The sequence below is a fragment of the Sinocyclocheilus grahami genome, unplaced genomic scaffold (genome assembly GCF_001515645.1).
Source record: "Sinocyclocheilus grahami isolate Dianchi unplaced genomic scaffold, SAMN03320097.WGS_v1.1 scaffold1055.1, whole genome shotgun sequence".
Taxonomy (NCBI): Eukaryota; Metazoa; Chordata; class Actinopteri; order Cypriniformes; family Cyprinidae; genus Sinocyclocheilus; species Sinocyclocheilus grahami.
The window spans coordinates 366,984-381,080 of NW_015506234.1; the positions used below are offsets into that span (position 1 = coordinate 366,984).

General features: G+C 36.2%; 1 protein-coding gene across 1 annotated transcript in view; it reads right to left on the reverse strand.

The window, feature by feature from the left end:
* The window catches only part of LOC107566197 (uncharacterized protein C8orf34 homolog), a 119,788-nt gene that overhangs the window by 74,186 nt on the left and 31,505 nt on the right, over positions 1-14,097 (reverse strand). Inside the window, exons 4-6 of the mRNA XM_016251571.1 lie at positions 7,490-7,618; positions 4,792-4,820; positions 3,981-4,144 (exon numbers count right to left, since the gene is read on the reverse strand). Coding sequence (XP_016107057.1) covers positions 3,981-4,144; positions 4,792-4,820; positions 7,490-7,618 — 322 coding nt within the window. The remainder of the gene's footprint in view (positions 1-3,980; positions 4,145-4,791; positions 4,821-7,489; positions 7,619-14,097) is intronic.

A 14,097-nucleotide genomic window follows, 5' to 3' on the forward strand; every position in this document is an offset into this window, starting at 1 on the left:
TAATGGATACTTTATTTACATAAGACAAGCAAAGCCTGCAAAATCAAATTTTCCTGAACTTATTTTTTGTAACCATGTTTTATTACCTTCCCTCCAAACAAGGCTTGGAGTATAAATAAGTAAACACTGACATTGATAATTATAATCGATTCCAATAATTACCAGATGGATAAATGGTATAAAATTAGCGCTGTTACATGTATATTGTTTCAATCAATCAATATAATAATAATTATTATTGTTGACGTTGTTATTATTATTATTATTATTACAACAATTGAATTCTTGGAACTGACCATGATAACGCTGATGCAAGAGCTACCAGATGATAAAAATGGGAAGAAAGTGCTGTTTCAGTCATGATCTACTTTTGAATTAGAATTATAAATTTCTTGAGAAAATGATTCAGTGACTCAAAAAGACACTGGTTGCCACCTACTGGATTAATGATGCTTCAAAAAAAATGTATCTTTAAATAATCTTAACTAGTCTTCTTGATCAATAGAATCAAAAGATGTTTTTTGAGCCAGTCACCTGAGCTGTAAATCCCATGTGACTAATCATTCTGGAGCTGCTGCAAATAAGGTAATTACAACACTAAATATCTGATGCCACCACAAGAACAGTGGGATTGACTCCCAGCCCTTAATCAAAACTAAAGTAGGCACTTTAGGAGCTGCAAAAGTGTCAACGGTCTCAGCGGAGTATACTGTAGCATTTAGGTCCCTTGAATGTCTTTGACTGGATCCCTGCAGTGAGAGTGGGATGATGGGAATGTTTACGAATGTAAGGAAAGAAGAGCGATGTGGAACGTAAGGGTTAGATGGAAACTGAAAGGGAGGAGGGTAGAAAAAAAAGAGAGAGAACGAGGGGGTTAAGCTTTATAATATGTTGCTTGTGTGTAAAGGGAATGTCCCACACTGGGGCTTTATGATCTCTATAATCAGTCACAATAACCCTTCCCAGAATCCACCTCTGCCTCCACCTAATTTCCCAGTAGCTTCTACACTCCCCCAGATGTCCTCCACCGTCTGTCTGCAGCGCCTGAAGACTGACAGCTACGGAGAGCCTCGCTGTTCTAGGGTGAGGTTATGAAGGAAAACAGTTTTGTTCCAGAAGGAGGAAGGCGGTGGTCATTATACAGAGAGCTGCCATTTTCTTCCTCTGTGTCAAATTGCAGAACAGGTGTTGAAAACAGCCCTGCTGTGCTTCAACACGTGTGCAGGGATATTGAGAAGATCTGTATCCCCTACTCATGGGGTTTTGGACGTGCAGATTCATGTCTTGAATGACAAAGCAACACAAAAAACGCCCGACTAAAATGTACTTGTACTGTAGTGATTATTTTTACCAACAGTGGGCAAGCTACACTGATTACTTGGACACTGCTTTAAACATGAAGAACATAACCTGGATGAGAGCAGAGCACTATTATCATCAGTTATAAAAAAAAAAAACACTTATGGGTTTCAATGTACACAGGAAACACTGGGGTATAAAAACTCTATAAAACACTTTATAAAAGCACCATAGCAAGGGCTAACAAGATGAGAATACTGATACAGTAGAAATACATTTACAGCTAGAAACCTTGGAATATTTTACAGTCTACAGTGTTCAGGAGTAGGAATACGCTGGTTGCATTGTATATTTTTGATTCACTAAAAGGGGTTAATAACAGCCATCTGGCCACACTGTATGTCTCACTAAAAACAAACAAAAAAAAAACATTAATAACAGTCATTTGCTTGGGAATCAAAATACACTGATCGCACTGTATGTTTCTGATTTACTAAAAAGAACTGGTTCATAAAGTACTATTGGAAGTACTTTACCATTCAAAAGGTTGGGGTCGGTACGATTTATTAAAGAAACTTGTACTTTTATTTAGCAAGGATGCATTAAATTGATCAAAATTGAGAGCTGAATGTAAAACATAAATAAACTCTGTCATTTAGTATTTTAGTGCAGTATTACGTCAGCATCAGCAGAAAACTTCACATGCAAAAAAAACAAACGAAAGCGTTTCTCAATGACACCTAAACACAATAAAAACACAAATAAAATTCAATCCTCAACATCGCCACATCCTAAACGTGCCCTAATAAATATATTCAGTATAAATCAATCCACTGCTCAATGTTTTGTTATAAAAACCACAATCATCTAGCATCAACTGTAATGAACTGTTGTACCTTCAAAAGTCTAAACATGCATAATGAACAGCAGAAGGCCAACGGCACAATGCTAGAGGAGAATGCGTTTACTCCTGTAATGATTCATTCATACTGACGAGGACTAAGGCTAGAGATCACAGCAGCATTGCCTTCGTCCTTTGTAATGAAAGTCTCTGGCAGCACTTGTAGAGCTATGTGCACTGGGAACGCCTGCGGTATCGACCCAAGGCTCCATAATTTACTGTAATCAAGTGAGAGAATATTTTAATGGAATGAAGTCTCCTCTGTCAGCCGGCTTCTGAATAGGATTTATTATTTAATATCTGATCCTTTCTAATTAGCCGCATTCTCTGCGGCCAGCCTCTGCCCTCCACTCAAACACCAGCCAATTAAAATCACCCTGGTAATGCATTTAAAGGGTCGAGAAGCGGCAATTGCTTTTTTTAAAGATATAGCTGTGTGATGCAGACACATTCAAAGAACTTTTCCCCTCCAGGGATTTATGCGGGGTTACCAGAGGCTATGGCATTCTTTGATTAAAAAACCTGACAAAACATCTCAGCTTTATGGAGATATTGCGAGAAAGTACATTATACAGTATGACATAGGCTTTATTAAACTCTGGCTCACTTTATTACGACACTTTTTATATGTAAATAAACTCCCTTATCTTCTAGAACAAATTAGAATGTGATGGGCTGTCATGATCTTTCCTTTCAACAACTTAACAGGAAGTAAAAATGAAGAGAAACGCTCATACAAATACAATCTCTTAAATTCAATGAAAGTGGATGGGGACCATGGGATGTCAAATCTTCAAAACAACAAAAATGCACCATAAAGGATCATAAAAATAATCCACATGACAAATGCACTATATTCTGAGTATTCTGAAGTCATCACTATACAAAATGATAATAATTTTAACAGTAAAAGATTGTAAAAATGGTACGGTAAAAACCATTACTTTATAGGTGAAAAATTATGAAAGGTCTATAATGGGAGGTTTTATGTAATTTTCAATAAGCAATCTTATAATTTACAGCATAAAACAATTAATTGACAGTTTTTCTTTTATATAAACTTTGTTTATGCCTATTTTTTTCAGTTGTGTATTGCATTATTTTAGTGTCATGTGTTAAATTGATGGTGTTTTGTATAACATTATACAACATATATATATATATATTAGTATTTACCTCAGTTTGTGGAAAAGCTACATGTGCTGAGCTTTGATTCATCATGTGTCTTTCTCTTTACCACCTGTATTTTAAGGGTGTTGTCAGTATAATATAAAGGTAAAAATATACCAAATTACTCAAATTTGTTATTTCAGTTGATACAAAACATTTTTAATGTAAATTTAAGTGAAATATCTTAGCATGTAAAATTATATATAATTGTACAATAAAGTTCTGCCAACCACAGCAGACATTTATTTTCTAATTTTCTTTGTGTTTATTTATTTTATTTATAATGCATACAGTATAAAATGGTATACTGTGTGTGTGTGTGTATATATATAATGTATAAACTTAATTACATTTTTTTTAAACTGTGGTAACTTTCTATATTATGTTAGCTAATTTCTTTGTCTTGTTGTATTGTGTTAGTTTAGCAAAATGATCTGCTGAAGTCTATTGCTGAACAGCCTGGACAATTTGGTATTGTCTATTACCTTTTGTGTTCAAAGAAGGAAAGTAAGTCTTAAGGGTTTCAAAAGACAAGCATATAATGTACTACCATTTGTTTGCAGATCTCTTTTTGGTATCTAATCCAATTAAATACATAAGTGTGTCTCACCTTCCAACAGGGCTGTTGTCTTTGCTCACCCAACCCTCAGTTTTGGCTCTTGGGACGGGGGGCTGAATCATCTCAGCCGCAAGGGGGTCAGAATCTTCCTCCTCACGGCCCACCCACTCACCCCCCACCCGCGGCCTCACTATTGAGTTATATGCCCGAGGGTCCTTTGAAAAGGAGGCCAAGGTGTGACAAACAGAAAAGGAGAGAGGAACGGAGAAACATAAACATTAAGCAATCTGTGGTTATGCAAAGGAGTAATCAATTACAGAGGTGATAATTAAAAGGACTGATGTTGGAGTATCTTGGAAAGACTCATTATCCAAGCTACTTGTGTGGCCAGTCATTTTTACGGTGAATAGATTTTAATGGAGGATACGCATGGTGAGCAGTAATAAAAAATTCAGCTTTGACATTACATTTTTGCAGTAGTTTATCAGCAACAGGCAATTATGAGAAAATGTCCTCTATAACAGTGGTACAGGAAGAAATTAATTTGCATTAATAGCTAAATGTTTTAATATTCACTTGAAATACCAAAATTGGAACAGAGGGAAGCCTGGGCAAACGGCCAAAAAGACACAGGCTATTAAAGTTTAAAAAAAAATGTACTGTATTCTGAGAAATATGACTAAGGCAGATGTTTTAGCTGGATTCTCTCTTCATCTTTTTGATTTTTTTTTTTATTCGAGTCTACACACAAACCACAATCAAACTAGGCTTTTCTTCATCTCCTAAACAAATTCATAACAGTATTTGATTTCTATTACTGCAAGATAGCATATCAGATAAAAAGAAATAAAAAGCATCATACCAGGTCAAAGTCATCAGAAACAGCAATGCCTGTGCAAAGGAAATAATTCACAAATCAATGTCTTCAGAAAATAGTTTAAAGGACACTCTAAATTAGAGGTTCTCAACTGGTTTTCAGGACTCAGAATTCATGATGGCCCAACACAGTACCTTGAATATATATTTTTAATATGGAGTTGATAAGCCTATTTATTTAGTTTATTTATAGTTAGCCGTTTTTTATTATTTGCTTCTGGCATTGCTTTTTTCCTGCTGTCAGAATAGACCTCCAACTCATTTTGGGGTCATGACCCACCAGTTGAGAACCACTGACCCAGAGAGCCTTTAGCTGCAACACAGTGAGTTTATTTTTGAATATTTTTTAAAAATAGAGAAATTTCACAGTTACACAGTTAATTTCTTAAAGGGATAGTTCACCCAAAAATGAAAATACTGTCATTAATTGCACACCCACATGTCGTTCCAAATAGAGGTCTGCGCGGGACCCGCTCCCGCAAGGTTCTATTCCGCATTAACCCGCTCCCGCTATATACTCACTCTGTTCACCCACTGTCCGCTTAGAATAATTTTCTTCCCGACTGACCGTTCCTGCTAAATGTAGATCTCGTTTCCAGAATCTCACATTTAAATTTCCGCTACTGAAAGAAAGAAAGATAGGCTGACAAAAAAAAAAAAAAAAAAAAAAAGGTCTGCACAAAATTGTATTTCACATCTACATTACACTGAACAGAAGTGAGAAAAAAAGCATCTGGCTGCACAGCTTCAGGCTTCCTGACAATTATAGCTTTGAATATGCGGATGGAGAGAATGGTGCAGAATATATTTGGACCAGCTCTAGCTGTCTGGTTGAGGGCTGCCCATGTTAAGATTGGGAGGGCTGGGTATTTTAGGGAAGGGTTTAATAGCATAGAGTACAAAACTAGGGCACAGGAGGAGGGGGCACAGACTCAGGTTGGTGGCCGTAGCTGCCAGCACTGAGGCGCAACATGAATCACTCGAAGAGCAAGTGTTTGAGAAAATAGAAGAACCCTTTGTAGGACTGATTCCAAATAAAATACAACATAACAAAGGGGGTACCTTGCATATACTATACTTCTGAATTGTTTGGCTGATCTAAATAATAAAAAGCTTTCCTCTTGACTTTAAACCCACAAAAGATACAGAAGACCTCACTAGATCTCGTTTCCAGAATCTCACATTTAAATTTCCGCTACTGAAAGAAAGAAAGATAGGCTGACAAATAAAAAAATATATATAATAATAAAATAAAAAAAAACGGTGTAGTCTGCACAAAATTGGATGTTATTTTATTCGTCTTGTCAAGAGTCTTGAATTTATTGACATTTACTTGAATTATCTTAAGACACAAAATTTGTTTTATTTGTTTGAAAAAAAGTCAGAAAATAAAATTGTACAAAAATTGTATTTCTTATTTTTATTCGTCTTGTCAGGATACAATTCATTTAACATTGACAACACCATAGGGAAATAGTGTCGCAGAGATAAAAAAAAATTAATAAATAAAATTGTAGGTTGTACAAAAAAAGCCTATTAGCTATTTTTATTCGTCTTGTCAAAATACTAAATTCGTTTGACATTTCTCTGTTAACACAGTAGGAAAAGTGTCGCAGAGAAAAATAAATAAATAGGACATCTTTCATTTAAAATTATAGGCTAAGCAAAATATAAACAAAACCGAGTTGAACGTCCTTCAATGAAAGCGCATCCACACTTTGCTCCATCCTTATGCTCTGTCACTCATCGACAACCTGCCTGTTCTGTCTGAGGGCCGTATATTTACCACAGGTACAGCCTGCTCTGAGCATCATTATGCACATGTTGCGCACAGACCACACAATTAAAACACGTGACGTTTAAAGCATAACATAACAGTTCTAAGCGCAAGCTGTACCAGTGGTCCATAAGAATAAAGCACAGATATGCTGTTCTAAATGGATGTCGGGAACGGGATATTGTTAGACCGCCCGCTCCCATTCAAATTACACCAGAGTTACCGACCGCTACCGTGTTTTATTTGGGAATTTAATCCCGCAACGCAAAAAATCCAGTCGGGTCCCGGATTAATTTCAGAACACAAATAAAGATCCTCGATAGACAACAATGCAACTGACACATTCAAGGCCCAGAAAAGTATTAAGGACTTTAAATAGTCCATGTGGCATCAGTGGTTCAACCGTATGAAGCTACAAGACTACTTTTTGTGCACAAAGAAAATAAAAATAACGACTTTATTCAATTTATTTTCTTCCGTGTCAGTTATCCGGGTTCTACGTCAAAACATCGGCTACTGTGTCATCAGCACCACATGCATGTGTCGTGGTACTCTCGTGAATAGTGGCGGAAACTGACATTGAAGAAAAGAAATCGTTCAATAAAGTCATTATTTTAGTTTTCTTAGTGCACAAAAAGTATTCTGGCAGCTTCGTAACTTTACAGTTGAACCACTGATGCCACATGGACTATTTTAACAATGTCTTAACTACCTTTCTGGGCCATAAAATGTTTCAGCTGTGTTGGAGAGTCAGAAAGCTCTCGCATTTCATCAAAAATATCTTAAGTTGTGTTCTGAAGATGAATGAAGGTCTTACGGGTTTGGACCAACATGAGGGGCATTAATTAATGACAGAATTAAACATTTTTAATTTTAAAAACAACTCCACAGTTGTCCGGTCACTTACTGCGGGACAGGTTCTCCAGCGCTTTGCCAAGCTTCTTGCTCTCTTGCAGTATGTGATTGAGCTCATCAAAGTCTCGGCTCTCAGGTTTGGTCCTCCAGTCCCAGGTAGGGCGCAGTATTGAACGAGGCACTGCAACAGTAGACAAATAAAACACTTTCAAAAACAGAATAATAATAAATGAAAATATTTGTAGTTATCATTAAAATTATAGAAATTAAACAAATAAATAAATAAATGCATTACTACTGTACTGTACTGTAAACAAGTATTTAACAAAAATACATTTTAACAATCATATAACAATCATAATTATTTCATTATACTATAAATGTCATGTTTTGTCCAAGATGATAAAAAAGAACAGTTAGGCATAAATAAAAGTAATATTTAATATAGCAAACTCCAAAGCCTTAACAAACTCGAGACAGCATGCAAACATTGACACAGACAATGAAGGAGAGGAAGTGAGCAACTTAAATACACAATGGTGATGAACTAAATACAAACAGGTGTGCTCATTAATTAATGTCCATGGTAACTGAAACTAAGGCCTGGGACACACCAGACGATTTTCAAATCTTCAACGATTTTAAAACCATGGGAGACCACAGACATGAAGACCGTTTCAACAGATTTTTAGCCTTATAATCCTCTGAACGTGCACACTAGACGATTCGACCAAACCGCGAGACCACACACTTGTCGATTGTAGGAACGATTTCACAGTGACACGCAATCTCACGGAGACTCGCGAGATCAAATGTGACTAGAGAAGAATAACAAATAGAGGACAATCAGCATTGTCAGCTAGCTCTCCTGTTGCACGTTCTGTTTCACAGTGAAAAACAAAGTATAAAAAGAATATGGGTGATGTATTTTGCTTATATGGCATGTTTGTGGCTGACAATTTTCAGCTATAGAAGCAAGCAACCTCCGGTTGGTGACGCTTGCTCACTCTCATTGGCCATCGTGTCTCTAATCAAGAGTTGTAAATATCAAACATGTTTCATATTTACAATTTGAGTTTGGGGACGCTCCATCTCGATCGGGAGCAGATAAATAATTGTAATGACATCACACAATAGAGGATTTTTTGGACAAAAATCTCCCTCCACTTGTTCCAAACCTGTATGAGTTTCTTTCTTATGTTGAACACAAAAGAAGATATTTTGAAAAATGTTGGTATCCGAACAGTTGATGGTAAACCATTGACTTCCATAGTAGGAAAAAAAAAATTCTGTGGAAGTCAATGGTTACCATTGTTCGGATACCAAAATTTTTCAAAATATCATCTTTTGTGTTCAACATAAGAAAGAAACTCATACAGGTTTGGAACAAGTGGAGGGAGAGTAAATGATGACAGAATTTTCATTCTGGAAGTGAACTAATCCTTTAATTTATATGCTTTTTTTCTTTTTGCTTTCTTTGCTTTTTTTGTTTCGCAAATCTGCTGGACCTTCAATCTTCTACCTCTGTGAATTTGGCACCCCATAAAAAGAAATAATCACCAAAACTATGCCATTCGTTTGTGCTATACATTTGTGCTGATTTGTGCCGCAAAAATGAACGTTTGTGCTGGTTTGGTGTTTGAGATATTAAACATTATTTTTTGACATTGTGATGTCACTTTCCACCTCATGTTGCCCAAATCGCTCCAAATCAGCGCAGTTCATTTGTGCTGGGTTTGTGCCGTTAAAACAAACGCTGTATCTGTTTTACTTCCTTAGATATAACAGAATTCGACGTCACTCTCCACCCCATGCCGTCCAAATCTCTCCAAACCAGTGTGGTTCGTTTGTGCTCGATTTGTGCTGGTTTGTGCAGTTAAAAGAAATGCTGTAACTATGACCGCTTCTTTTATATAAAGAAAATAAACTTTTTATGAACAGTGACGTCACTCTCCACCCCATGCAATATAAATCATTCCAAAATGGTGACATTCGTTTGTGCTCGATTTGTGCTGGTTTGTGCCATTCAAATTTACACTGTATCTATTTCCCATCCTCAGAAATAACAAATACAAAATGGGGCAGTGACGTCACTCTCCACCCCATGCCTTCCAAATCCCTCCAAACCGATGCTTTTTGTTTGTGTTTGATTTGTGCCGATTTGTGCTGTTAAAATAAACAATGTAACCATGACCTCTTCTTAAATATAACGAAAACTTCACTCTCCACCCGTGTTATTTTTTAAAATGAGTGTCCGTGCTTCCTTAAAACTTTCAATTTAGTCAACTCAAATATCCAAGTTTTCACAAACTTCATATTTTAGTTTGACTATGCTTAAATTTCAAGGCAGCATTACCATCCAATCACAATTTGTTATCGATTAACTTGCAGTAAGTGAAGGTGGGATAGATAGGCGGAAGCACGCTGAATGGCACACAACAGAAACGCTCTCTCGGATGTGCACCCGCGCGATCCCAGTTCTGCGATCAGTTCTCCTTGCGCCTTAATTGTCAAATACATACACAGCTGTCAAAATGTCCATTGTGTGGAGTATCACATGTAAATACAGTCGGTTATGGCTTAAGTGAATGTAAACAGGTGGGTGAAAACCGGATATTTGTCAGTATATTACATCCACTTGGTCTTAAAGCGACATCAGCCTAATTAAATACCTGTCGGACTCATTAATGTTAATCAAACAACAAAATATGTTAAATAAAGTATACATGTTAAACCCACTGTATTAGAAAAACTAGTTTATTTAATATTTAATTTGTATCTATTTTATTTGTCTTGTGGTGTGCAATTTGCTTCTTTATTTTTATATAAAAAATAACTATGTACGTGTGTGTACATAGATAGACAGACAGACAGACAGACAGACAGACAGACAGACAGACAGACAGACAGATAGATAGAGATATTTGCTTTCAGTGCAGTGCATGTTTTGCAAATGATTTCTGTACAGAGTGTTTTTCCATCCACATTCCCCAAGCCTCTGTAATTGCTTTAAACCGTGGCCTATGCTGACAAAAAGTACTATGAGCATGCAATATGATGGCACACAGTAAGATTTGCATTTTCACCTGACAAAAAAAATAAAAAAAATAGTATGACAGCACAGGTTATCTCAGGAAAAAGAACAAAACAGCTCATTAGCTTTTGCGATCAAGTGTCACAGCGCTAAAGTTGGATGCTGGATACCCAGAACTACCAATTAGTGAATGTTATGATGATATGGGAGATCATTTGGATTGTTCTGAAATGAGTATTTTGATGCCTTAAGGACTGTGCTTTTATGGTTTGCATAAAATCATGACAGAATCATGACAATAAATCAGGTAGATCTATAGCATATATAAAAGTCCTGAGAACAGATTCTGTCTTTCCGTCTCATGCATGAGCTTGGAAATGAGAGCTACTATGCATACTGCAGCAGTGGTGGACGAAGTACACAAATCAAGTACTTGAGTAAAAGTACAGATTCGTATAATAAAATATTACTCCAGTAAAATTAAAAGTACTCAGTTTTCAATTTTACTCGAGTGAAAGTACAAAGGTACTTGATTTTTTATGTAATTAAGTAAAAAGTACCGATAGATGAATGCTTATTTTGCAGTTTTATATAGGCTACTTTTATCATTTAATTTTTTATTAACATGTATTTTTTTATAATCCTACTGCTCAAAATACATGGGATTTTCCCAAAATAACCAATAAGGAAATAATGAATATAATAAGGAAAATATAATAAAATTTTCATAATGATTTTTTTTCTTCTCAAACCTTGTCTGTGGTGTAAAAACACCCCTGGCCAAATGCCCCCAGAGGGCATCACTACCCACTTTGATAATTACTGTAGTTACCATGTTCTGAACATTACATCCTTTCTTTTTCCCTCAGATGTATTCTATCTAGGTGGTTGAATAAAAATATTTGGACTTTATTTAAAAAAAAAATTACCTCAATTTAGCATCAGCAAGCTCGTTAGCTAGACAGTTAGCATCAGCTAACATTATTGACTTATTTTTAGCATGGTTATGATGAATAAACATTTGTCTACTTGGCTAGTTGATCCAGATACATAGCAACTTAGGCTATGTGTGCTGACAAACAATATAAAAACAGACGTCACATAGGGCTAAAAGCATAGCATTTTAGTGAAACTGCTAACTTTACAGCAGTGGGGAAGATTCATTCATTTCATTTATTTATTTAACCAGGAAGAGGCTCACTGAGATTAAAATCTCTTTTCCAGGAGTGTCCTGGCCAAGATAGGCAGCCGAGTTTGCATATACAAATAAACAACGTAGTTACAACATACATTACAAAACCAACATATAACCAGTTAAAAACAATTACACACCATTAAGTTGCTCTCAAGATTACATAATAAAGACTTAAAATAATTATAAGACACCAAGTTTTGTAACTTCATCTCCTTTTGAAGAAGATTCCACTCTGAGGCTGCAGCATATTTAAAAGAGGTTTTACCAAGCTCAGTTCTGACAAAAGGTATACAGAGATTGTAAATTGATTGAGAACGCAATGAATGATTTCCAATTAAAGTCCTTTGTATAAAACAACAGAGATACTTTGGCAAATAACACAAAATTGCCTTATATATCAACAAATGCCAGTGCATTTTTCTCCGTATTCTCAAGGAAGGCCACGCAACTCTTTCATATAAATCACAATGATGAGTTGAAAATTTACAATCAGTAATAAATCTCAGAGCACCATGATACAAAGCATCCAAGGAAGAAAGAAGGTAAGAAGGGGCATGCTGGTAAACCACATCCCCATATTCGAGAATCGGTAAAAATGCAGCGGACACTAGTTTTTTCCTCACCTTAAATGGGAAACATGACTTATTTCTAAAGAAAAACCCTAACTTCTTCTTTAATTTTTTACTCAGATACTTAATATGTGGACCAAAACGTAATTTGTTGTCAATAATAATACCCAGATATTTGTACTCTGACAGGTAATTTGGCTCCCCTGAGAAGTTTGAAGGACAACCGAGTTCTCTAAAGAAGTTCTAGAATTTGAAAATAGCATACATTTAGTTTTTTCAACATTTAAAACCAACTTCAAAGCATGAAACCTGTTTTGGATAATATCAAAAACAGACTGCAATGCAGCCACATATGGTTGTTTAGAGGGAGCTGAACAGTATACAATAGTATCATCTGCATAAAAATGGAACCATGCTTTATCAATATTAAAATCAAGGCAATTTATATATATACTGAATAATAATGGTCCCAACACAGATCCTTGCGGAACTCCCTTAACAACCTCTAAAAGGTCTGACTGAACACCTTCCACCTGGACACATTGGGTTCTTTAAATAAGCAGTGAACCATAAAATAACATGTGCTGATAGTCCTACCCATCTAAGCCTATCTAATAATATGTTGTGATCCACAGTATCAAAGGCCTTTGATAAGTCAATTAAAAGAGCTAGTTTTAAAAACAGCGGAGCAATATGATCAGGACCTGACGATTTATTAACATTTAATTATTTTAAAGCAGAATAAACATCAGAGAGAGAAATTTGTTGGAAAACAAACTCTCTTGTCCATAAGTTATGTTCAGCTTCAAGAAATTCTAAATCAGAAGTCATATCATTACTTATTGGAAATAAAGACCCTGATACAATAAAGTGACTGTTAAAACTATTAAGCATTTGCTTTTTATCTGTAATTTTAGTAGAGTCTGTCAATATACAAGGGGGAAGCTTTGTAAATGTTTTGTTACCGGTCAGGACTTTAATATTCTTCCACAGCTTCCTAGGATTTGTCAGATTTTCTGTAGTTTTGTCAAGAAAGTAATCAGATTTAGACTTTCTAATCGCTACTGTCCACTTAATACGAAGCTGCTTAAAATGTAGCCAGTCAGAATTTAAATGTGTTTGTCTGGCCTTAGCCCATGCTGCATCACGCTCTTGGATAAGATCATATAGGGCAGTTGAAAACCAAGGATTGTCCCGGTGTTTAACTCTATGTTTTCTCAAAGGTGCGTGCTTATTAATAATTGGCATAAAACTATTATAAAAATAGTCCCAAGCACAATCCACATCTGGAATTAAAGTAATTTTATCCCAATCAATTTGAGCAAGATCATATAAAAAAGATTGCTCATTAAAATATTTCATAAAACACCTAGTTATAATTCTCGGATTCTGCTTTGATAGCTTTGTATCTCTGGCTACTGCCACAACACAGTGGTCACTGATATCGTTTGCGAATACAGAAGCTGAAGAATATTTATGCACAGCATTTGTAAAGATAAGATCGTCTCGGTTACGTATGGTAACCCTCGTTCCCTGAAGGAGGGAACGGAGACGTCACGTCGGATGACCAACGAAATTGGGATCTCGCTTAGAGGGACCAATCTACTTAGAGTGTAAACTAAACGAGCCAATGCACATTGGCATGCGATTATTGCATCCAGCTGCTGCTGATCACAGCGTGAGTATAAGTAGGCAGCAGATGCAGCGCATATTCAGCTTTTCGCTTCGGAGCCAAGCCGGTAACCCGGCCCCTCAGCGGTGGTACAGGAGCTGTGGCGACGGGACGTGACGTCTCCGTTCCCTCCTTCAGGGAACGAGGGGTACCATACGTAACCGAGACGTTCCCTTTCAGTCGGTCACTC